The sequence below is a fragment of the Sycon ciliatum genome, chromosome 6 (assembly GCF_964019385.1).
Source record: "Sycon ciliatum chromosome 6, ocSycCili1.1, whole genome shotgun sequence".
Taxonomy (NCBI): Eukaryota; Metazoa; Porifera; class Calcarea; order Leucosolenida; family Sycettidae; genus Sycon; species Sycon ciliatum.
In genome coordinates, this window is record NC_088648.1 from 26361983 (window position 1) to 26388546 (window position 26564).

The 26564-nt window shown below is 44.9% G+C and overlaps 1 protein-coding gene across 2 annotated transcripts in view; it reads left to right on the top strand.

Moving 5' to 3' along the window:
• LOC135819817 (E-selectin-like) overlaps nt 1–26564 on the top strand; it is a 115455-nt gene that overhangs the window by 28218 nt on the left and 60673 nt on the right. For both annotated transcript variants that reach the window (XM_065333095.1, XM_065333096.1), the window contains exons 4-7: nt 729–926; nt 1959–2117; nt 3459–3626; nt 12556–12720. In XM_065333095.1, coding sequence (XP_065189167.1) covers nt 729–926; nt 1959–2117; nt 3459–3626; nt 12556–12720 — 690 coding nt within the window. The remainder of the gene's footprint in view (nt 1–728; nt 927–1958; nt 2118–3458; nt 3627–12555; nt 12721–26564) is intronic.

Here is a 26564-nt window from a genome sequence, read left to right on the forward strand (position 1 = left end):
CACCCTGGCACTACACGCAATGTTCACATCGGCCACTAAAAGTATCCCCATTTCACACACCAGTAACGGAATTTCAGCATCTTAGGCTCTTCAAAAAGCTGAGAATCGCCGCTGTCGATCTATGGTGCTTCGTGGTCTGTAAGCACTGGATTGGCCTGCAAACACTTCGAGAGTCGCTCCGATCTGCCTTTGCAGTGCTATTCAACACACAGAGACAACTTCTTTCGATTTGAAGCTCATACTACAATTGCATCTTTTTTACTTCATCATATGACGCACATGATATGACGCAAGAAGCACCCAGGTGTTGCGGGAGCCTACTACTTTCCACCTGCAATCCCGCTTGGATAGCAATCTCCACAGATAGCCTTGTGACATTGTCCTTTCTTCTCTTTTTTCCTTTCTGTATATGATTATCGAGATTGTGTCATGCGTAAAATATATTATTCCATAGATGTTCTCGGCCCCAGAAGAAATGAGCATACAGAAATTGAACACGGGTAGAAATTGAGATCTGACACCTAATGTTTGTGCTCGAATGCAGCATCAATGTAAGTGATCTTCATTTGGTAATGTTAAAATGTGTGATGGGAATTGCAATGTAAGGTTAGCGCACTGGATCACTTTTTCGTCTTGTTCTTCGGAAAGAGATTATTTTACTTGTTGATTTATCTCAGTCTGTAGTGTTGACATCAGAGTCCATGTCTGTGTTTCCACTGAATGTGTAGCTTTAGGCCAACGGAGTTGCAACAGGTCAGTGACCTTGAATAATGGAGTGGTTGCATATCCATCAGGTACAACTTTCCCATCGCAAGCTATCTTTGATTGCGACTCTGGATACTACTTGGACACCACGAAAAGTCGTCTACGTACCTGTTCAAGTAGAGCCTCGTGGTATTGGCCAAAAGCGCCTGCTGAGTGTGAAGGTGAGCTTGACATAAGGGTGAACATACGTAGAGATAAACAGTTCCCTGTGAGACAAGAATGCGATATGACTCAGAAAAAGGACACACTTCAGGCTCTTCACGAACATCTTGAACGTTTTTGGTTTCACTAGTATACTTTCAAGCCTTCTCATCAGGTGAAATACACGCAAGGGTAAAGGAACAAGAAAAGCATATTAAGCACAGTATGGAGGTGATAAAACCGTGCAAAGAAGGTGATTTTTATTTTTTATTTTCACGGAGCAGGCAGAACGCATTTAAAAAAAATTAAGTACATGTAAAATTCACCAGTGCATGCAGCCTTTGACGTTTTTGGAGCAGGCCGGGTCTGGGTGCTACTTGGACATTTACCTTGTGGTGTTCCAGCTTGAGGGGTGCGTGCAGTATCCCTGTAGGACTTCGCAGCTGTAGGTCCCTTCCCCACGTTTTGTTGGGATATGTACGTGTGTACCGTGTGGTGTGATAGAGGTTCGGGTGGAGGAGACAGCTGTGGACGAAGCTCTAGGTGTTCGGGCCTCAGCTCTTGGATTTCAAATTTCAGGCCCACCATTTTGCAGTCCCTTTCTTCGCCCATCATGATAATCTCCATGGACAAGGTTGAAACACATGATACTAACGTTAGACAATTGTTCCAACGTACTGTTTGGGCTTGCTGGCTCCGGCATCACTCTGTACCCACACCCATCTTCCGGAGTTCTTTGACGAGTTCTTGGCGAGAACGGCTTGAGAGGTGGTATACTGATTTCCGCTAGCCCAGGTCGATTAGCTCTTTGAATCCCACAAGGGCTAGGTCTCGATTCTCATCACGTGACATGGTAGGGTACACAAAGGTTTGGTCCCTGCTGAAGGGATGCTATACTGTAGGAGTGTAGCTGAGGCTGATCCTCAGAGCAAGAAACCGCCAACCGCCCCCCCCAAAAAAATCAAAATTTTCTTTTGATTAGAAGTTCTGAAGCTAGTTCTATCGGCGTCGTTTTAATACATTGCCTTTTGTCTTCTCCACCGTCACTACAGCTTACGATTGCGAATCATCCCTTACAATTCTTCGTGGAACGCTTTCTGGAAATGCACCAGTATTTACCGCAAGCTGCAACTCAGGTTACAAGTTAATCGGTGAACCTCGGGTTACATGTACCAGCGCCACTGAAAGCACAAAGATACCGATATGCTTACGTGAGTTCATTTGCTTGACGAATCCACAAATGTATTACCTAACTGTTATTAAAACGCTTACGTGGAGAAAGAAACGAAATTCACGCAATAAATAGAGTAAGCTGGCAGTACAACCAACATTAGCAAAACTTGTTTTCATGTATAAAAGCTTGGTCCTTGAACGTTTTCTGGCCATGTCCTCAGAAGGATTACTGCCAAATCAAAACTAATTCAAAGCTCTATCTAATGTATATACGCTCAATGCAAGTAGTAATTAGACCCTATCTGGCGCGAGCAATGAGAGCTGAAAGAAAATTACACCAAACAACGATAACAGGTGACAACGAATGAGATAAATTCACAACAAGAAAGTAACCATGCAACCCAAAAAGTAGCGAGAACTGCTGATCGAAATTCACAAACAATTTCAATGTAAACAAATTATTTTCTGCCTGCATAAGATCGGTTTGATGGTAAAGATGTAGATCTACTCCAATACACTCAAATACCTTTGACTATTTGAACAAGACCAACCGGAAAAACAATCATCAGTAAATCTAGAGCGACAATCACTATTCCGAACAAAATGGTTAGCAACAGAAGATTCATACACCCTAAGAACACGATCAGAACCAGTACATGCTTTGGAGTTTTAATAATGAAACCGACCTATTAGTCCTTGCCGTTCTTGCCGTTCCTGAAGAGGTTGATGTTGATGATGATACTGAAGACATGTCCATTCTTGTCACTACATGTTGTGTTGTTGATGAACGTGACGATGATGTTGTCACTACCGGTGCCAATGACGCATCCACGGATAATCTTGAGGCTCTCTTTGACGTTCCTGTGGCTGGTAATGTTGATGATGAGGAGGAGAATGAGAAAGAAGCTGACGATGACGATGTCGACAAGGATGGAGACGACCTTGTTCAAGCAGAATAAGAATTAGTTTACATTGAAAATGTTTGTGAATTTAGATCAGTAGGTCTTGCTTCTTTTTTGATTGCGTGGTTACTTTGTGGTTGAAAATTGATCTCATTTGTTGTCACCTGATATCGTTGATTGGTGTAATTTTCTTTCAGATATTGTTGCTCGCGCTAGATAGGGTCTAAATTACTACTTGCATTGTGCGTATATATACTAGATAGAGTTTTGAATTAGTTTTGATTTGGCAGTAATCCTTCTGAGGAGATGGCCACGAAAACGTTCAAGGAAAAAGCTTTTATACATGAAAACTAGTTTTGCTGATGGTGGTTGTACTGAGTGCGCAGCTTACTTTTTTTATTGTATTACCTATTCTTGAAATATCTTGTTGCGGTACATATCATTTTAGAATTTTATATGTGTTTTCTCTGGTTACAGAAATCTTTCAGTGTAAGAACACTATATCAAGGACAATACAGAATGGACACGTAGAAGGAACGGCGCCTCAGTTCACTGTTCGTTGCCACCGTGGTTTTCAACTGATTGGCGATGCTCAAGTTACATGTACCAGCAATACGACAAGTACATGTGTACCAAAATGTTTGCGTAAGCTGTCCTGTAAATGCTCTTTGATTGCTTTGGCCACTTTATAAAAGGTAAAAGAACAAAAATTGGAGCCGGATCCAATTTGGAAAGAAGTATCAGCACCGACGTAATCCACAGAGTCTAGTAAAGCCAATTTTGTAACAGACCTTTTTCGTTCCTTTCTCATCATTCCTAAGTACAGAGAATAATGGGAAAATGTCAAAGTACAACAGCTTATAGCGCTAAAGCAAAACATACTTGTAGTGTTTAAGGGGGCAGCCTACCCATAAATTTCATATGGCATTCAATTGATCGTAACTTTGGTGTTTCTCAATGGATTTGAGTGAAATTCACACACTCCTGCCACTATGCTTGCCCTAAGGACATGATTTACAAGTTCTTGCGCCTCACTGACAGGCTTTACAGGCCGGAAAAACTCAAATTTCCGGCATAGTGCCACGGTGTGCGAGCCACCCAGGAGCCAAACAAATGCATTTACAATTTTTTTCACATTTTCGTGCCCATTCTGTCAGTGCGCGGGACCCAAACCTGAAACAAGTATAGAAGCAGCCATGGGTGGTGGGGTAGGGCCCCTCAACGTGGCCCTGGAATCTCTCACAAAGTAACGAGTGGGCGTTCTCTCAGAGATTCCCACAGACCCAAGTCAATTTTTGAATTCTTTTAGGTTTAGCACGTGCTACGAGGTCGCACCTTTGATACAACTCCCAGTGCTGGTACCTCCACAGCAAGCCATTTCCATACCTTGTGGGCATGGTACCTTCTCTCATTGTTTTATTTAATAGCTGTAGTAGTCAACGAACAAAGTTGATCGACAATCAAGATCAGAATCAAAATCTGGACGACGAAGGCTGATCAGCAACACGATTTAGCGTACACCGTGTATCTGTTATCTGTAAAAGAAATCCCCCCCCCCCCGGAGGATGTACCCAGTGTGACTATGTGCTGACAGTGCTCAACACTGCAGAGGCAAGGCAGGATACAGGCCAACAAGGACAATCCAGGCTTGCAAGAAAGCACCACTACCTGGTCAATACGTGGTGTTTCGGGGATTCCACCCGCATCCATTGAGTAGGCTGAGGAAGATTGTTCCTGAAGACCATAACTTTTATAGTGCTCCTCAGGACCAAACATCAACAGGGATAAAAACTTACAGAGATGCTCCGTTCTCATCCCGACGAACCTCGTGAACACCAGATAGCAGCGCGAGGCAGTGTCGCTCCTGGATCACGAGAACACACGTCGAGGACCATCCGTCATTCACAACGCGCGAGCTCCAGTTTGGGGAGGAAACCGCAAGGACTGCGAGAGTTGCGCAAGATGGCCAGGAAGGTTCTAGTGTATTGGGAAGCTAGTACACGTTAGTTTCACGTGTGCAGTGTTGTCTCGTCGTATAGGTAGGAATTTACGGAAATAGCATTTGTCACTGCAGGATTTCAGGTGTTCGGTTATGCGACAGTTCACAGAATCCAATTTCACCGTGTGATGTTTCACAGATTCCCAACTCACAGAATGACGCTTCACAGAGTGCCAGTCTCAAAGAATGCACTATTCACCGACACCCAATTCAACGAAAACCCAGTTCCCAGACTGACTTATTCACAGACAGCCCATATCGCCGAGAGTGGACAAAAATGGGGAAATGCGGCTCGATCTTCGGCAGGACGGGTAAGATTCAGCGTAACCAACAATAATATCCACACCAGAGGTCATCAGGTGACAACACACACGCGCCAGGTCATACATAAGCCCTTGATTTACGACTATTAGATCATTCAAAGTCAATTTTGGAGAATACGGATACGAATACGAATACGACGATGGAGCCTGACCATATTGTACTGACGTCGAGGGGAAAAGCAGAAGATCATTCTGGATGGCTACTGGTACGTGAAAGAAAAAGGCGGCGCCGGTGACGTAGTGTACTGGAGGTGCGAACGTAGAGATGAATTGGGATGCAAAGGCAGGTTGAAGACCAATGGCACAATGATCACGGCAACTACGGGCGTACATAGCCACGCTCCTGAAGCAACTAAAGTCGCAACCGCTACTGTGACAAAAGCACTCTACTAAAGTCCGTCGAGCAGCGACCACCAAGAGAGTTCCTCCGTGGAGCAGCACATAATCTGGCGTTCAATGTTGTCGAATAGGCGGAACGGCTGAGGGCTCTGCTACAGTCCATCGAGCAGCAACCAACAAGAGGGTTCCTCCGTGGAGTAGCGCATAATTTGGCGTTCAATGTTGTGTGTGGCAAATGACCTTGTCACACGTGCATACTCTCGTATTCTTCATATTTTGCTTTCTTTCGAAACAATGCATTTTTGAGTGCATGCCTGATCAAACTCGGTGAAATGGGCCGTCGATGAAAACAGTGCTCTGTGAACTGTCTTTCGGTGAATTGGGTATACTGGGAAAATGTATGGGCTACCCTTCTAAAAGGTAGTCTGTGAAATGTCATTCAGTGAACTGTCGTTCTGTGAATTGGGTTTCTGTGAACTGTCGGGACACCTGAATTTCATTTGGAAAATCAAAAATCAAAATTGGTTCTCTTTTAAGAAGTTGTTTACTCATAGCTACCTGAGAGAGGTTTTGAAGTTCTCATTGAGAGCGTGGTAACCATGTGAACTGTCTTCTGGGCTGGACAGCAAGGTCCATCCTTCCACGTTGAAAGGGCCTGGTTTATTTCCAATATCTTTCCTGAGATTTATGTCGGTAGGCTTCGGCGGATAATGCTAGTTATTTCAGCTCAAAATGCTGGTAGAATTGCTAGTTATTCGGTCATATAATGCTCATTAGAATGCTAATTTGGACTTGTACTGCTAGTTGAAAAGACAATGTGAACCACTCATATGGCATTATGTCATAATGTAAGTCACACTGCACGGAATACTGCTATTGGAAGTAACTAGTACTTTGAAAGTAGATTATATTGTGATGCTATTTCAAAATGATGTGGAACTGAAGTTGTTATCATGAACTAGCAGTGAATAACAGTAAATCAGAACGCTACGTCGACAGTCCTCAAAGTACTTTGAGGGTGCATACGGAATGCTTTTTCGGAAATTTAGTATAATGTGTGGTATGAAAAAGTACAATATATATCAACGTATCACTTCGGGGAATGAGTCAATCAGCACAGTGGGCAACTAGTGCATGAGTATAGGTAATCAGTCCAGACACCAATACTTGGTGATTCAGTGCAGCAATCCATTAGCAACACAATGGGGCATAATACTGGCACCCAGTGAACACACTTTTACAATAGTAGGAATGTTACTAACCCTCGATATGCTTGCTCCTTTGGCTTTGGGCAGTCGTGCGCATGCCTCACTGGGCTCATCCTCCACCTCTGTCCCGTTCTCGTCTTCCTGATTATCCTCCTCTGTCTCGTAATCATCTTCCTCACTCTCTTCCTCCGAAGAATCAGAGACCTCCAACACATTTCCATTTGAAGTACTCATGGTGCAAGCAAGCCAGCACTGCATGACTCTGTGAATAGGAAAGACAAGGTTTCTTTCCGTTTCCCATGATGGCATCAACGGTGTACGTATATACCTAGCAGCTGCCACTAAGATTCGCAACAAGAGACGCACGTTGCGAAGTCGCAGGCTAACGTTTAACCCTAGAAGTACCGGAGGCATCATATGATGCATTTGCGAATTTCAAAATGGGATTGCTGTTATAAGGGGGCTTAGAATCTCCCCAATTTTTGAGACTTTTATTTATTTTGTGTTTTGTTAATGGCAGTGGGTTGTGTTTTCAAAAATTTAGTACAGTTCGGAAATGCTAGGGGGTGCTACCTAGAACTACCGCGCGCCTCATATGACCCCACATACCATAGGCATCAATAAAGGGCGAATTTGGCTTAGAATCACACGTGAATAACGTGAAGAGGAATACATTTGGGAGCAAGGAGATTGGGGACCATGAAGGTGCTGATTTGTACATATGGACATGCTAATATGCACATGTCACGTGTCGTTATGGTCAATATCGCAATCTCGAATCCTGTCGAAACAGACAAATTTGTTTGTCCTAAGTTTGGAAAGTGATTCACTATGTCATCTGCAGCATAGAACGATATGAAGTGCCAGGCCAGTTATAACATTCTAGGAACGTCCTTTGAGTTTAGGTTGGTCTGGCGGAAGCCATGTTCAGTAGGCGCAGTGTTACTGCCGATAAAGCATTTCATTTGATTTTAAAATCTTTTGGGCAGGAGTTTGGGGATAAATGCGAGGAGAGTGCCTGGAGGATTGTGCGTTAGCAATTAGAAGTGACCGAACACAGAGACACATAGTTATATGCTCCAGATGAAGATATATATAATACTAATTGCTCCGGCTTCTCGATCAGTCTGATACGGGACCGGAGTCGAGGAAGCAAGCAGATAATGGTGGTGATAAAGCTATGGAGCCATACACATAACAGAACACCAATCTCCAAAACTCGGGCAGGATTTCCTTCATGAAGCTGGGTTCTCTGGCAAAATTGGTAGATAGTGGAAAATGTGTTGCACCAAGCAAGCGCGAACGCGCGCAACCTGTTGTTGCTTCCGAAGTTTGCGGGCTTTTCCGAGATATTCACAATTTTGAAGATGGGGCAGATGCATTATTTGCATTTATTGACCGGAATATGATCCATGTCATGATCAAGTGCACAAGGTAGGAGGGAAACAGAAAATTGGAGAGGACTCTTCTTTGAGTGAAGGCAATATAATGGCATTGGTTTCGCAAATTTACGCAAGAGGCATCCTCTGTACCCGCCATAATCTGCCAACGGCCCTTCGGATGGATAGTAATGGACGCCATATAATCAAGTAAAATCCCTAAAAATAGTTTCCAGGAACTACCGTATTTCCCCGTAAATGACTTAGTACCCCCCCCCCCCTATAAAAAATACACTTTCCACTGCCGAGGTTATCACCCCGAAAGACAGTTCCCCCCGAAAGATAGTAAGTTCGTACCCGTCCTACATGTACAGACACCGTACAGTACATACATCATATGCACGGATACTAGAGATGCTCTGGCTTCCCACTGCGTGCCATTTACCCCCGATCAAAATGTACTCCCCGAAAGATAGTACCACCCCGAAAGTTGGTTTTTTTTACTTATAAAAGCCTCTTTTACAGGCGAACAAAACACAATTTTCCATGGCGGAGGATTGAAAACAAATCACATAATGATGACGTCACATGTGATCAGACAGCAGGAGAAGTACAGCATAGTCAGCACAATCACGGGCCACACACCCCGGGACACCCTAGCCTCCACGACAGCCAGGGAGGCACAGCCATCCATTGGAGGCTGCCAAACTCGGCGAGCCCCACGCAGACACATGACACTCGAACGCAGCAGGGCGAAATACAACCTGCAGCGGAGGTGGGCAACTAGCACAGAATACGCCTCCTTCCCGCGTAGCGACTGGAGTTGTGCAACCCGGCTCACCAGTGCAGCGGCACCCTTGCCGCATCCCCCGGTGGAAGAGAGCACAAAGGGGGAAAAGTGGATCGCTCCACTTCTCGGACTCTCCGATCATATCAACGCCGTTTCTCCTGCTCGCAGTGCCGGTAGCAGGCAGAGAGAGAGGAGGTGTGGTTCGAAGACGTATAAGGGTTGAACACCCGTACATCAATAAAAGTGCGTTCGAACCAACCCCCCCCCCAAACTCCACTGGCCACCACATCCAAACGAGCTTGATCCTCGGTTGATGCTGACCGGAGCTGAAACTGCTCCCTAGTCAGGGGTTGCAGATGTGTCTCCACTGCGACGTTGTGGGCGACACCCTTCAATGAGCTTGCCAGTATGTCGCGCACCTCGTTGTGGCGGATCGAGGGGAACCCACCGAAAGGACAGGACAAGGCGTGAGCAGTGGTGAATGCCTTTTCGCAAATACAGGTGGTGGGCAAGCGAGAAGGTGTCCAACCGTAACGGAGGCAGAGGCCATCCCGGAATTCCCCCTTCGACAAAGCGAAGCCATGGCGAGCGATGGGTCGGCAGGTGAGCCAGCTTGATGCTCCCTTCTCCTCTGCCAGACTGATAGCGAGATCGAGTTCGCTGTGCTCGGTGCGGAACGTATCGGCAGCTATCTTCATTGCCCTTCTGGCCTTAGAGCGAGCCTGACTCTTGGCCCTGCAGACACAGGCAAGAGCATCATCGAGGTGCTGCTCTTGCGCATTGATCTTGGTGTACAGGGCAGTCGTGATTGAGCCAAAAGTGGTAGGGTTGGCCACGCCGAGGCCTCCATGCCGGCAGGGGAAAGTGAGCAAAATGCGCTCAGCTTCACTGGGCGCCGTCCCTCCACTAATGGCAGGGATTAGGCGGCGGTGAATGATGTCCTCCAGGGGTGCCAGCTGTTCTGCAGCACCATCGAGAACCCGACACAGGAAGGACCACCGGCGTTGGAGGCTGTTCACCAGTGCAGAGTAAGCTGTTTGAGGCTGTGACCGGGCGACATCTGTCAGATTGCACAGCTCCTGCGACCAGGTGGCCACCTTGGAAGCCAAAAACTCCTGCACAAACTGATCAGTTCCGATGGCTGGTGCAAGGTGGCGGCACCCGTCAGTGGTGATAGACACACCCGTGCCGGCGAAGATGGTCTCGTTTGCCTCTAGCTTGTCCCGCTTGACGACGAGGACGGACTTGCTGGGGTTAATGAAATACCCGAACGCCGGCCCATCCCCGACGAGTCGGTCACACCACTGGCGGAGAGGGTCGATCCCGCCACCCGGGGACGAGTCATCTGCATACCAGCTCTGGCGTGTTCCTGGGGTTGCCACTCTGCACACCAGGGAGAGTACCCCCAAAGCGTACATCGGCAAAGCAAGAGGATCTCCCTGCGTTGTGCCTTCTCGCGATAGGAGGCACTCCCCGTCCACGAATAGGCAGGCTGGCTGACAGTAGCAGTTTACGATAGCGGGTATGATGGCTGGACAGAGGTGCGCTACGTTGCGCATACATGCTTCTCTGTTAAGGCGATTGAACGTATTGGATGTATCCGCCATTAGCACAGCGTCTACGTCTTCTTCATGGAATGTGTCGTGCATGGCGTGAATGGCAGCCTCAATGCCACATTCCTGGCCTCCGCACATCTGCAGTGACCCTGTCGCCTCACGAACAGAGTTCCTCGCCACGCTTAGAATAGCCTTGCCGATAATACGACGGACGGTTTCGCCGATGCCTATTTGGCGCACACCCGGTTTCTTATCTAGAGGGATAAGCCGGCACGCCGTGTAGGCTTCCTTCCTTTACGTACTGTGTGGCGATTCGCCGGGCACAGCTGGCGAGAGCATCACATAGGTCATCTGCACCCCCGAAAATTAGTACTCATGTGGCTGCTAAGTTCGAAAGTTAGTACATACTAACTTACGGGGAAATACGATACTCTGCTACTTGAGGTTTGATCACGAAGATGGTCTCCGGACAAGACGTCGAACGGAAATTATTCGTTTGCTATGAGTCGCGACACCACGTTCTCCTTTTGCTCGTAAATGTATTTAACACAGCAGTCAAAGAATGACCAACCTGGCTGAGAAAAATCCAGCAAGTCGGCCCAGCAGCAGCCATTTCCAGGGTAATGGACTGAAATGTAGAGTTTGCAGGATAAGCATGGCAGGCAAATGCTCTTCTATTTTTTCGTAAACTGACGAGAGGTCGCCCTTTCGCTGCGCGCAATGCCAGCTGCTGGTCTCCAAGATAGTGCACCTGTTATTGGTTCTTCCTTTTAAAAGGTACCTTTTACCCCAAGGGCTTCTGTTTCTTCACATATTGCCGAAAATAATTCCAAGCAGGTATGTTTAAGTCCAGTGGAGTCATATGATGCCTCCGGTACTTCTTGGGTAGTTGAAATTTTGGTAGTTCTAGGGCTAAGCAAAACTGCCAAAAGCCGCTGGTACAAAGTACAGTGTGTACGTTACATTGTAGAGCTCCTGTTTTATTCAGTAATGCACGCTCATGAAGTGAGAAAATTCAGGGTAATGCTTGTTTTGGCTCCAAAATCGGGTACAATGCTGGAGCATTGCTAGTTCTCAAAACGATGCTCGTAATGCCAGTGACAATGATAGCATTACCCGCCGAGGCCTAGTCGTTGGCACTGAGGCTGGGTTTACATGGAGACGAAACGAAACAAAAACGGAACGAAAACGGGCTGGCCTCGAATCGTTTTCAAACCATTTACACAAGAACGGCAGATCGTTTTGAATCGTTTACACAAAAACGGAAAATGGGCGAACAGGATGCAGTTAGCACTTGCTGGCTTGCCGCAAGGGCGGGAAGTGACACGTTAGTTGGAGTTGGTACGTGCTGGTGGTCGCAAGGGTAGGGTATTTCCCGCGAAATATAGTCCCGCTGGAAATGTTCTCCATGACCGCGCTCTCTTTCCAATAGCTTTCCTGTTTACACGAGAACGAAAACGTTGTGAAACAGTTTTGAAAACGTTTCCGAACACTTTGAAGTGTTTTTCCATTTCGGTCCGTTTAGGTATCGTTTTCGGGCGTTATCGTGTAAACAATCGTAGTAAACGCAACGATTTGGTACTTCATTGTCGTGTAAACGCAAATCGTTTTCAATCGTTGGCGTGTAAACGCAGCCTGAGTCTAGAGTTATTATCAGTTGCATTACTTCGTCCCACTGGCTGATCACAGTCGAGCCACAGACAATGGTCGGGTTAAGTGGATGATGTGAGCGTTTGCTGTGGATATTTAGTACCTTTATCTTGCATGAGTTTAGAAGCAGGCTACAACGTGTGACGTGCCGCTTCTCAACAGAAAACAGGACATGATTGTGCATTGACACTTTCCAGAGGCATACAGGGTGATGTGATTAGCGTGAAGAAGGCAATATCAATTTTGGTAGATACGTGATGTATGGTTTAGACTTGGCTCGGACATGCGGATCTGGTTTGAATAACTGTACTTCTGCTTTGTTCTGAACAGAAATCAAATGTCCGGCACTTCGTCCACCACAATCCGGCAAGACTGTAGAAATCTTTCCAGGCATCGTCTTCTATGCATGCAATGCAGGATTTAAACTTGTAGGCACATCAGCTTTAAGGTGTATGGCTAATGGAAGCTGGTCGACTAGTATGCCTCAATGCAACCGTAAGATATCCAGCAAGCACTTACATAGTAATATCATATTTCACCAAAGCACATTATTATTATTATTATTATTATTATTATTATTATTATTTGAAACTCGGGTATTGAGCCAAAAATAAAAGAAGAAAGGAAAAGGACATATGGAAACGAGTTAAGAGTAACTCTCCACCACTGTAACTAGATACTATTGTAGTATCCCTGCCCGACCAATACGGAAGCAGTACGGAACTAATACGGAGCTTTGCCTGATGTATATTTAGTGTATCTCCGTATGTAAGCGTACGGCAGCTGCTGCATAAAAGCGGCTGCGCATTTCTGTTTTGATGAAGATGAGATTTTGATAATAACGAGCTATTCAACCTCCAGGTGAGCACCGGAGAGAAAGTCAGTTATTTTGCCGTTCCTTCTTTCATTAACGATTATATCTCAGGTGTGTACCTGAAAGTAGAATAAAAGTAATTATTGTTAATTGCACCGCGCCTACCACTCGGCTACCTGTTACATTGGTGGCAGCGGTGTAGTTTTAAATAAAACAACGTGATTCGACCCCAGACTCCGATGGCGATTCCAAGCGACCTGCTACCTACGTGTATACTACCGGTGGTGATGGCGAAGCTGATGAGGACGACAACAGGCAGGCTTCTGCCCAAGACAAGGAGGGTATTCCCCAAGACCAGCAGCGTTTGATTTTCGCCGGCACGCAGTCGGAAGCAGGAGCCCATTTTTCACTTGGTACTTCGTCTCCGTGGTTTGATGCAGATTTTCGTCAACACTATTCCTGGCTAGACCATCACTCTTTACGTCGCGCAAAGCGATGCTATCGACAATGTGAAGACCACGATTCAAGACGAGGGAGGTCAATCAGTTCATTTGTCTGACGCCGAGCTAGCCGCTCTGAGTGACCAGCTCAACCAAGATGAAGATAAAACCTGGCTCGCCCTCCACCATAGCTCCAGCCGCCGCCGTGGTTACTAACGCTGATTCCAGGTATGGCATTTTCTTTCCTGTCTTCCTTCAGTCTCCCTGTTCTCTTCAGTCTTCCTTTATGCGAGTGTGTGAATCCAGTTAAGTTTGGTAGGCGTCTGATCATGGTGAGCCACGGCTTACCCAGCTAACGTGGGACAATGTGTGTGACAACGCCCCTTATAGTTATAGTGTATTCAGTTCGGTTTTTGAACTGCGATGTTCCTGGCGGGTTGTGCCAGCGTTGTGCAGCAAGAGTGCTGTGGCTTCAGGTCCTATTTGGAGGACAGTTCTTTCCCCTTTTGACCCCGTGAGACCGTGTGAACCTGGTGTGCTTCTACTTTATGATTTGTTATTAGTTCATTTCTTCTGTCTACTCTAAACGTTATCATTTCCGATATAATTTGCCATCTTCCAGTTGACGCTGTGTTCGTAACTCCTCACTAATTTTTTGAAAATCACGAGGGCGTGATTATCTGTAGGAAGGGAGGGTGTAGTATCCCTGCCCGACCAATACGGAAGCAGTACGGAACTAATACGGAGCTTTGCCTGATGTATATTTAGTGTATCTCCGTATGTAAGCGTACGGCAGCTGCTGCATAAAAGCGGCTGCGCATTTCTGTTTTGATGAAGATGAGATTTTGATAATAACGAGCTATTCAACCTCCAGGTGAGCACCGGAGAGAAAGTCAGTTATTTTGCCGTTCCTTCTTTCATTAACGATTATATCTCAGGTGTGTACCTGAAAGTAGAATAAAAGTAATTATTGTTAATTGCACCGCGCCTACCACTCGGCTACCTGTTACACTATTATACAGTCAGAAAGTGCAACAACTAGGCAAAAAACTGACAGAGTACTGAGACATTCGACGTCCTGACACCTAGCTTCAACACATCTCCGTAGCGCTAACCAACAGCCTTCCAACTTGGAAGGTTCAAGGTTATGGAAAGACCAAAGAGGGGAAGGCAAGCGCAACGAAAACGAGCACAAGCTACAGTCACAACGGAACGAAGAATGTCGATTGTCACTGGACGATGACGAGACCAGTAGGCGATTTGACAAAGCGGTCTAACTACAATTCGAAGCAGCAAAGCAGCACACCACCCAACTTGGGTGGGTCAAAAATATCAAAGATAAGTTAAGAAGGGGGAAGCTTTGCGAGAACGAATTGTACAAGCTTTCTGACTGTATATAGTATCTAGTTACAATGGTGGAGAGTTACTCTTAACTCGTTTCCATATGTCCTTTTCCTTTCTACTATTATTATTATTATTATTATTATTATTGTAGAAGAGAAAAGGACATATGGATACGAGTTAAGAGTAACTCTCCATCACTGTAACATGATACTTTATACAGTCAGAAAGTGCAATAACTAGGCACAAAACTGACAGAGTACTGAAACATTCGACGTCCTGACACCTAGCTTCAACACATCTCCGTAGCGCTAACCGACAGCCTTCCAACTTGGAAGGTTCAAGGTTATGGAAAGACCAAAGAGGGGAAGGCAAGCGCAACGAAAACGAGCAAAAGCTACAGTCCCAACGGAACAAAGAATGTCGATTGTTACTGGACGATGACGAGACCAGTACGATATTTGACAAAGCGGTCTAACTACAATTCGAAGCAGCAAAGCAGCACACCACCCAACTTGGGTGGGTCATAAATAAATACTCTTAACTCGTATCCATATGTCCTTTTCTCTTCTACATTTATTTATGGCTCAACATCCGAGTTTCATATTATTATTATTATTATTATTATTTTTAGAATTGCGATCAACAGAACGAGCTGAACCGACATTTCACAAAGGCTTTTATTGTTTTCAAAAAACGAGTGGATACGAAGGCAGTGAAGAACATGGAAGAAAGAAAAAATGTGATATGGAAAAAAATGATGAACAAAAAATTTGTACTTCGAACTAGTTTTCGCACAACACTCCTCAGGAAGCTACGTTGTACTAATGAAAAACAATCCAGAAAGATACTAATAAAGAGAAATGGAGTGAGAAGAAACAACACCTATGAAAATGATAATCCTAGCACTAAGGTAATAACAGGAAAAACTGCGAAAGCACTTAACGAACTTGTAAGGACTACTAGTATACTGTGACACAAGATATGACACCATGGCCAACCAGAGCCAAACCGACAGAACAAGCTGCCACTAAAACAATTTCAAACGAATAATGCTGTCCTTCTGGACACACAGATTAGGCTTATGAATACGTTGACAAACAGCTTCTAACACACTCAACTGCAACTTATAACCATGACGAGCACGGCACAAAACAGAAAAAGAAGAATCAGAATACACCTTGCAACAATCAGGACGAGATGCAAGATGCTTATACACTGATGACTTCCTACTAGAAAACACACGCTCGCAACCACTCTTACTCACACAATCATTCTCGCTCTCACACTCACCGGAATCACTGGACTCACTGGCCGAATCCTCCTCAACGACGTCCTGCCTCGGAGCAATCAGGTCCCGTCTCCTCCCATCCCTCGTCTCACGTTCCTGTTGTGTATTACGTTGGCTCGGTACTTCCGTACTGAAATAGGTCATGGTGTAATTAGCAGTTGTTCTTCTGGGTCTCATTGATATTGAGGTAGGTATTTTTGTCGTCTCTGCCGGTGATGCAGCAAGCGATGCTGATGCAAACGTGTCTGCATGCAACACACGTGGCGTCGCCGAAGCCACATCCACCTCCGCTGGTGGAGGGAGTGACTTGGTCATGGCCACGGGAGCCAATGGTGGACTTGCCGAGTGGGACGCTAGGTCCTGTGTTGGCGGAGGTAGTGGTTGTTTACGGGGTCTTCCCCGCGTGACCATGACCTATTTCAGTACGGAAGTACCGAGCCAACGTAATACACAACAGGAACGTGAGACGAGGGATGGGAGGAGACGGGACCTGATTGCTCCGAGGCAGGACGTCGTTGAGGAGGATTCGGCCAGTGAGTCCAGTGATTCCGGTGAGTGTGAGAGCGAGAATGATTGTGTGAGTAAGAGTGGGTGCGAGCGTGTGTTTTCTAGTAGGAAGTCATCAGTGTATAAGCATCTTGCATCTCGTCCTGATTGTTGCAAGGTGTATTCTGATTCTTCTTTTTCTGTTTTGTGCCGTGCTCGTCATGGTTATAAGTTGCAGTTGAGTGTGTTAGAAGCTGTTTGTCAACGTATTCATAAGCCTAATCTGTGTGTCCAGAAGGACAGCATTATTCGTTTGAAATTGTTTTAGTGGCAGCTTGTTCTGTCGGTTTGGCTCTGGTTGGCCATGGTGTCATATCTTGTGTCACAGTATACTAGTAGTCCTTACAAGTTCGTTAAGTGCTTTCGCAGTTTTTCCTGTTATTACCTTAGTGCTAGGATTATCATTTTCATAGGTGTTGTTTCTTCTCACTCCATTTCTCTTTATTAGTATCTTTCTGGATTGTTTTTCATTAGTACAACGTAGCTTCCTGAGGAGTGTTGTGCGAAAACTAGTTCGAAGTACAAATTTTTTGTTCATCATTTTTTTCCATATCACATTTTTTCTTTCTTCCATGTTCTTCACTGCCTTCGTATCCACTCGTTTTTTGAAAACAATAAAAGCCTTTGTGAAATGTCGGTTCAGCTCGTTCTGTTGATCGCAATTCTAAAACTATTGTCGCCTCGACGCCTATTTACATTATTATTATTATTATTATTATTATGGCAATAAATAAGATAAATTGTGCACTCATAACAACAGCAAAAATGAAGAAAGTCAAGTTCCATAACGTTTTCTCGTGACTGTCATCAGTGGAACGCCGTCACATAAAAATGTAATAACTAAAACACACACTTATATACATGTAGCTAATATGGGTTCAGGTAGAAATACAGCAGCTAACAAGTAAAAAAGCGAACTTTGCACCATCCTGCCCGCTCCGACCCATACTCTCCATGATAGGCTCGCCCCAGTACGCCAGATCAAAGTGGCTGTGCGGCATGATACAGCCGGTAGTAGACTACTATTGTAAGCATAATGTCAAGGACACTTTCCAGTTTGTGGAAATCCTTCGTGAAAATCCGATTCCACCCACAGCCCATACGTGTTCTTTCGACGTTGTAAGCCTGTTTACAAACGTTCCACTAGACGAGACGATCGATATCTGTGCGCAGACACTCTACCATAATGATGATGACGTCGATGTCCCTTGGTTACCTGAGTCAGCGTTTCGACGTTTGATGTTGATGGTTACGAGTGGTGTCGAGTTTTCGTTCGGTGACGTGATGTACCAGCAAACGGACGGGGTGGCAATGGGGTCGCCGCTGGGTCCGGCACTAGCCAACGTCTTCGTTGGATATTGCGAGTCGAGAATGGATAAAGTAAAGTGGCCTCAGTTGTACGTTCGATTTGTGGACGACTCATTTACCTATTTCGAATCCAGACGTGACAGTGAAGCCTTTCTAACTGAATTGAATGATGTCCATCCTGCGCTGCGCTTCACATGTGAACACGAAGAATCCAGAAAATTGTCGTTTTTGGATGTCTTAGTCGAAAGGACGTGTGATGGTGTTGTCACATCGGTTTATCGTAAGCCGACGTTTACAGGACAATATATAATGTATGGCTCATATTGCTCGGCCCAGTACAAGATCAATTTAGTCCGGAACTTGGTGGATAGGGCAAGACGCATTTGCTCTGACAGTAAATTACAACCTGAACTCGATTTCCTGCGCTCAGTTTTCCTGAAAAATGGATATCCATCATCACTCTTAGCAAAACTGCTCACGAGCAAAGAGCCGCGGAAGGAACACAAAATCGGGCCAACACCGTGTCGGGTGTTCTTATGCCTGCCTTGGAAAGGCTCTGAATCAACAAAAGTCAGTCGTGCAGTGAAATCGATCGTGCAAAAGACATACTATGCAGTGAATGTAGTTACGGTCTTTACAACGGTGCGTTCGTTCACAGTGTTGAAGGACGTCCTGCCAACCCACCATTTGAGCCATCTCATTTATCAATTTGAATGCCGACAATGTGGTAGTCGGTATGTTGGCAGGACGCTTCAACACTTGTCCGAACGCATCAAGCAGCACGTCCCATTATCATTGTTGTCCCAGGCTGCCAGGTTAAGCAGGCCGAAGCGTGGGAGACCACGAAAACATCCGCTGCCTATTTCTACACCTAGCACGGCTCACAATTCGGAAACAGAAACACCGACTACTTCCATGGAGAACGACCAGACTAATCTGGTTCCCCCCTCGGAAACCGGACCACGGCAAGGGAGGCCGCCGGACGGTCGCTCCTCGACAAACCATGTAGCTACAACAGTAAGAGCGGAAGGGGAACAACTTGAAAACAGAGCAGAACCGAGGAGAAGCAAGAGACTAGCAGAGGCACGACTGAGACAAGTGGAGAACACAAGGCAAGGAGACGCAGGAGGAAGCACAGGCACGGCACAGAACGAATCAAGGAGAGGGAAGCGGTGTCGCGAGGAGATGGAGACTGATGACGACGAATACGAGTGCGATGGGATGGACGGCGGCATTGGAATGGAGGTGGAGGATGAGAGTAGTGATGAGGAGGAGTTTGATGTAGACAAGAGGAAGTCTGCAGTGTACAAGCATTTGGTGTCCAGTCCAGAATGTCGTAAGGTGTTTGACGATTCCTGGTTTAGTGTTATTCGTTGCGCACGTTTCTTCAAGCAATTGCAGGTGTTGGAAGCTGTGTATATTCATACTCGTGACCCTGTGCTATGTAAACAGAAAGAAAACGTTGTATCACTCACACTCTTCAAGTAATACACACGCACCATTACATTCATTCACACAGTATTACATTCATCTGCCGCTACCTTTTTCACATACACTATATTCACACATTGCAAAGGTGCAAACTTCGCTTTTTTACTTGTTAGCTGCTGTATTTCTACCTGAATCCATATTAGCTACATGTATATAAGTGTGTGTTTTAGTTATTACATTTTTATGTGACGGCGTTCCACTGATGACAGTCACAAGAAAACGTTATGGAACTTGACTTTCTTCATTTTTGCTGTTGTTATGAGTGCACAATTTATCTTATTTATTGCCATTTTAAGACTATTGTCTCCTCGTCGATTGTTTAAATTATTATTATTATTATTGAACAAAAAAATTTGTACTTCGAACTAGTTTTCGCACAACACTCCTCAGGAAGCTACGTTGTACTAATGAAAAACAATCCAGAAAGATACTAATAAAGAGAAATGGTTTTTCCTGTTATTACCTTAGTGCTAGGATTATCATTTTCATAGGTGTTGTTTCTTCTCACTCCATTTCTCTTTATTAGTATCTTTCTGGATTGTTTTTCATTAGTACAACGTAGCTTCCTGAGGAGTGTTGTGCGAAAACTAGTTCGAAGTACAAATTTTGTTGTTCATCATTTCTTCCATATCACATTATTATTATTATTATTATTATTATTATTACTATTCAAAGGATCAATTGGGGAAGTAAACTGCCTGAAAGGAGAAAAAATCTTTAGACCCACCAGGACTCGAACCCTGGACCTTGCTTGTCATGGGCAATGCTCTAACCACTGAGCTATGGGACCGGGCTGAACCCAGAAAGCGCTGACAACATTTTCACTTCAAAGGCAGCTCACAACAAGTGCCACACATACTGATGGCACTTGGGTCTTTCTCCCTCCCCCAGGGGACCAACCACTGTCAGTCTCTGGACCCTACCAGAGGTGAAAAGAGAGTGATAAATTTTGAAAGGATTGGGAGAACTTCAAATTCAAAGGATCAATTCATCAGTATGTGTGGCACGTGTTGTGAGCTGCCTTTGAAGTGAAAATTTTGCCAGCGCCTTCTGGGTTCAGCCATGTCCCATAGCTCAGTGGTTAGAGCATTGCTCATGACAAGCAAGGTCCCGGGTTCGAGTCCTGGTGGGTCTGGCGAATTTTTCACTTTTCAGGCAGTTCACTTCCCCAATTGATCCTTTGAATTTGAAGTTCTCCCAATCCTTTCAAAATTCATCACTCTCTTTTCACTTCTGTTAGGGTCCAGAAACTGACCGTGGTTGGTCCCTGGGGGAGGGAGAAAGGCCCAAGTGCCATCAGTATGTGTGACACGTGTTGTGAGCTGCCTTTGAATTGAAAATCTTGTCAGCGCCTTCTGGGTTCAGCCCGGTCCCATAGCTCAGTGGTTAGAGCATTGCTCATGACAAGCAAGGTGCCGGGTTCGAGTCCTGGTGGGTCTAGCGATTGTTTCTCTTTTCAGGCAGTTCACTTCCCCAATTGATCCTTTGAATTTGAAGTTCTCCCAATCCTTTCAAAATTATTATTATTTGAAACTCGGATGTTGAGCCATAAATAAATGTAGAAAAGAAAAGGACATAATATTATGGATACGAGTTAAGAGTAACTCTCCATCACTGTAACTGGATACTATATACAGTGAGAAAGTGCAATAACTAGGCACAAAACTGACAGGTGTCAGGACGTCGAATGTCTCAGTACTCTGTCAGTTTTGTGCCTAGTTATTGCACTTTCTGACTGTATATAGTATCCAGTTACAGTGATGGAGAGTTACTCTTAACTCGTATCCATATGTCCTTTTCTTTTCTACAATTATTATTATTATTATTATTAACTGGTTTTGAGGGAAAGAGACAAACGGGAAAAGTCTGGAGAAAAAATTTGACTGTCACCACCAGGACTCGAACCAGGGTCCCTCGCTTGTAGCCAACGATGCTTTAACCACTGAGCTATGGTGTAGTCGTCATCCAAGCAGAGACCGTTCAACGTTTTCTTCAGACTTCGTAACTCACACTTCCTGTGAATCCACACAGGCAGGTGGGACGCAGCCCTCACTGTACCCACACACTTCACGTACAAACTAACACGCGGGGAGCCCCAAGTCATAAAATATTAACTGGTTTTGAGGGGAAGAAACAAACGGGAAAAGTCTGAAGAAAAAAATTGACTGTCACCACCAGGAATTATTATTATTATTAAAAAGCTTACGTGGAGATAAAAATGTAATTATTATTATTATTTTGACTGGTTTGAGGGAAAGAGACAAACTTGGTGAGCAGAACCGTGCTCTCCTTGCCCACTACACTCAGTATTTCACATGAACTGGGATGCGCATGGGGGACGTAGTTCAAAGCATGACAACAAATGAACAATATACTGAACAAGGTAGGCTGCTTCTGTTTGTGATATACCTAGAAATATTGCGAAGTAACCTCATACCTACCTAATAGCCATGCCCTAACGAACCCCTTCTTTTAAGTGCTGTATATTATATTCCACCTGTTTGTACAATTGCTCTTAGAGACGGGAAGCCTAGTAGTATAGTGCGGTAGGGGTTCTGATCCAAATCCCACCTTTGACCCCTGGCTGCCTAATAAGGAAGAATAGTCCATATATGACAGATGACCTTTGACCTTTGAGTTGACCTTTGACCTTTGAGCTGACATATAAGGATGAATAGTCCATATATGGAAAATGTCATTTGACCTTTGACCTTTGTTGTGACCTTCGGCCTTTCCAATTAAGGATGACTGGTCCATATAAGGAATGTGACCTTTGACCTTTGGGATTGACCTCTGTGCTTTATATGGAAGTAGTGGCTAAATAGGGTGATATGGTGGAATGTGCTATATATGTCTGGATGGTCTATATAGGGGTGAAGTGTCCTTATAAGGAAGGTGCACGTGGTTCAGGTCATATAAGGCATCTTCCATAGAGGGGTGAAGTGTCCTTATAAGGAAGCTGCATGTGGTTCAGGTCATATAAGGCATCTTCCATAGTGGGGTGAAGTGTCTTTATAGGGAAGATGTACACGGATGAGGTCATATAAGGCATGTGCCATAGTGGGGTGAAGTGTCCTTATAGGGAAGGTGTACACGGATGATGTCATATAAGGCATGTGCCATAGTGGGGTGACGTGTCCATATAGGGAAGGTCTACACTGGTTTGGTCCTATGAGGCATATTCCATAGTAGATAGAAGGTGTATATGCTGTAGTTTTTAAATAAGGCATATTCCATAGTGGGTGGAAGATGCCTTTATGGCATGCGTATCCTGGCCAGGTCATATAAGGCATACAGTCATATATGAAACAATTGTCCTTATGAAACACTCATTGAGGGCCTTTCTGTCTGAGGGTTTGAAGAAAAGAAGCATCATGTAACAAAGCTGGATTCGTACCCGCAACCTCTCGTGCTGAAAGCACCAACTGTACCAAACCACCACGGATGACTATGCACAAGAGGGAAGGCTCAAATTGACTAGTTATACTGGGACCGAAGCTCACCAAGGTCTCGCTGGATGAGACATCAGCGACCTATCGACAATGTCATGGAGCATGGAAAGAAGGGTGGGTGGTGGTGGTGGGATCAGCATGACATCCAACAGATGGACAGTCGCCAGCAATCACTACCCGTGCAGGATCATGATGCAAGTCAACCCAGCACGCGTACAGAGCACTCAATCATTTCATTTATTTTATTTTTTATTTTTTCATATGAATGACATTGTGAATCATGATCTAAGACTGTTCACATCCTTCTTTGTGAGCCAGGTATTGAATTTATTATTCGTGTAGCCTTTTCATTGCACAAGACGTTGATCCTTGTTGTATTTCAACACCTTATCGAATCTCAAACCGGTCTCTCTGGCGTGTTGCAGTTCTGCTTCGTAAAACGATCCGATGATGTGTTCTCCCATCAGATCACGAATCCTGTAGGTGTGTGGTGATGTTGGTAGGATTTCATCCACCCTGAATACTTCCTCCGTCCAGTTTGCAGTGTAGCCCTTCTCGAAATGAGGCTTAGATATGGTTAAGCGCACCTCATCACCCACTTTGAACTTGGGTTTTGACTGCAGGGGGTCTTGTTGATCTGCATCTTTTGGTATTCTACCGTTCGATGCTTCGGTAGGTGTCATCCCAATGCTTCTATGCTTTGACTGGTTGTAGCGGTCTAGTAGAGGAGGTAGGACGTTGAGGTACGTGTTCGTGGATTTCTCTGTAAAGTGACGCCACATTCTTGACTTCAACTTTCTATTGAAGCGCTCGACCACCACCGCTTTACCCTCGTTATGGGTGCTATACATGATGACGTTGTGTTGTGATAACCATCGTTTCATGTGGCCATTGTAGAATTCCTTGCCTTCGTCTACCCAGAGTTTTAACGGTGTCCTTACGGATATACTGACAATCTCATCGAACGCATCTCTCACGGCGATACCCGTCTTCGATTTCAAAGGCATTGCCCAGGCATAGCGGCTGTATAAGTCGATGACTGTTAGTAGGAATTTGATGTTCTTATTGCTTCGGGCAAACCGTTGCATATCCACGAGATCTGCACTCCATATATGGTCAATTGCTCTGCTCTTCACCTTGCGTCGTTTGAAATGCACTCGTCTGGGCTTGTGCAATTCGTTAGCCAGTTTCGTATGGAACTGTGCGGGTTGTGTCTTCTTCTTCTTCTTCGGTCTTCCATCATGAATTGCCCTTTGCACTTTGGTGTCCCACAAGACTCCACCACCGCCTTGCAAGGCACCTAAACTGAGAACCAGTTTATCGTTTTCCAGCTTTTCGTCATCATCAAAGACTCTTCGGAAAATTCGAAGTGCTTCATCCAGACCATATTTGGAAAATAGCTTTCCCATCAATATGGCATACCATCCACATACTGCTGTGCTTCTGTCTTGAACGGCTTGGGTGTTGGTGATGATTTTACAGTCCGCGTAGGCTTCTTTAAAGAAATCGCACAGTGCAGGTTCAGTGTAATCTTGTTCCATAGTGTATAGACTGCGTCCGAAACTGTCGAAAACCAGGATCACGTTTTGCTCGCGACACACGGTCAACCAATGATGTCCGCCTTCCGTTGCATCGTACACCGGTAGAACGTTGTCGGTGTTGACGATACAAAAGTCTCCATTGTTCAAGGGTGGCAAGAGGTCGTAACTCGTACAGCCCACGAACCCTCCGACACCATTCAATCTTCCTTTGATATCGGCACTGCTGAGAGGATAGTCCATTCTTGATCATAGCCTGAAAATATTTGGCACGTGATCACATGGAGCGTCCGCTCAGGATATCTTTGATGATACGAGTGATCCTGCTTTTGTCCTTCAGCACCTGTTGAATGAATGATGCATCGTCCACCATCACCTTTTGTGCTCTGATCATGAAATGCTCGGGATGGATCAATTTTGCTTCTGTTGTTCTACCATAGGTGGAAGTCATATCGTTGAGATCTTGAAACTTGAGCTGTGATCCCGGTACAGCTAGCACAAGGGTGGTTAGTTCCTGAATCTTTCGTTCCGATCGAAGGAACCCATCGACGTGTTTGTCGATTCCCATGGCACCTGCTATGGCTGCAAACGGGTACCTGGACATGTAGATGCGATTCGTCTCGTTCACCAGAGTAGTGTAGTCGTCCAGCGTCTGCGTTTTCAGGGCATCCGCAGCCGCTTCCACCCGACTCCTGAACCTCAGTCGATCTTCATCGTAGAGTTGCAGCAGTTGTGATCGTCTTGTGAAATAGTTGCTCTTCAAAAAGGTTACCGGTATATTTGTATGCCGGAGGAAACTGTCCAGGATTTGCAGGATCCATCGGTCAAATTCATGATCTTGTAGTAGATTGAAAGGCACCGATGTTAAAGGTGCCTTTCTCTTCTTCCTGACATCTGCAACGGAATCGCGAACTTGATCGGTAGTGGAATCATAGTTGAGTATGTTGGATGCAATCACATTTCTCACAGACGGGTAACTGATGTGATCGGGATTGTTTTTGAAGTGGGTGTCATATAGACGCTTTACTCGCGGATCGGCTTGCAGTTCCAACAGGGTGGAGGTGTTCAAACTGTGATCTGGCACTTGAGAAAGAACTTTCTTGACGCTTTTCAGGTAGCTATTGTAGTTATTACCTCCTTTTTGCCGCATCAGTGGTGGTATACCGAGAACTTCCCACGAATTTGCTCTCTTCTTGATGATGTGCTGGGGATGTTTTGACATAAACTGCTAGGTTTGCAACCTTTTCCGCTTGGGTATCACGAAAGATCCCTTTCTGAGCCCCACTCTTTGTATACTGCTCGGTAGCCCATTTGAGAATTTCACCATAAGATGCTCCATTCTTATTCATGGTTGGAATTTTTTTTACGTTTCAGCTAACTTTCGGGCTAACATTTCGGCTAACTTCTGGGCTAACTTTTCGGCTATTATTGGATTTTTTATTATTATATTTTTTTTCTTATTTTTTTGGTTTTTTTTATTTTTAATTTTTTAATGTTTCGGCTAACTTTCAGGCTAACATTTCGGCTAACTTTCAGGCTAACATTTCGGCTAATTTCTGGGCTAACTTTTCTGCTATTATTGGATTTTTTCTTTATTTTATTTTTTTTATTTTTATTTTTTTAAGAAAAGGGTTTGCTCCCCACACCGGAGCTCGCGCTATTCCGCCGACTTTACTTGACACTTGACTGACCCTTTTCTTACCCTTTTCTTACAAATCATCGCCGAGGTCGCAACCACTACTTCGTATTATTTTTTTCTTTATTTTTTTCTTCATTTTATTTAAATGTTTCGGCTAACTTTCAGGCTAATATTTCGGCTTACCTTCAGGCTAACATTTCGGCTAACTTTCAGGCTAACATTTCGGCTAACTTCTGGGCTAACTTTTCGGCTATTATTGGATTTTTTTTATTATTTTATTTTTAGCACCATATCCCTCACACACTCATACTCAGCCCAAGGCAACAAGGAATTGTTTTGGAGATAGTGTGCTGCTTCGAGTAACTGGTCTTGTAATGCAAAAGCTCGAAGAGCTGGAAAGCAATGCCAGGCCACTGGCAGCAACTGGCTCGCGAAGAGCCGCAATAAACCCACATTGTGCCACAATGGGGTTGCAAGGC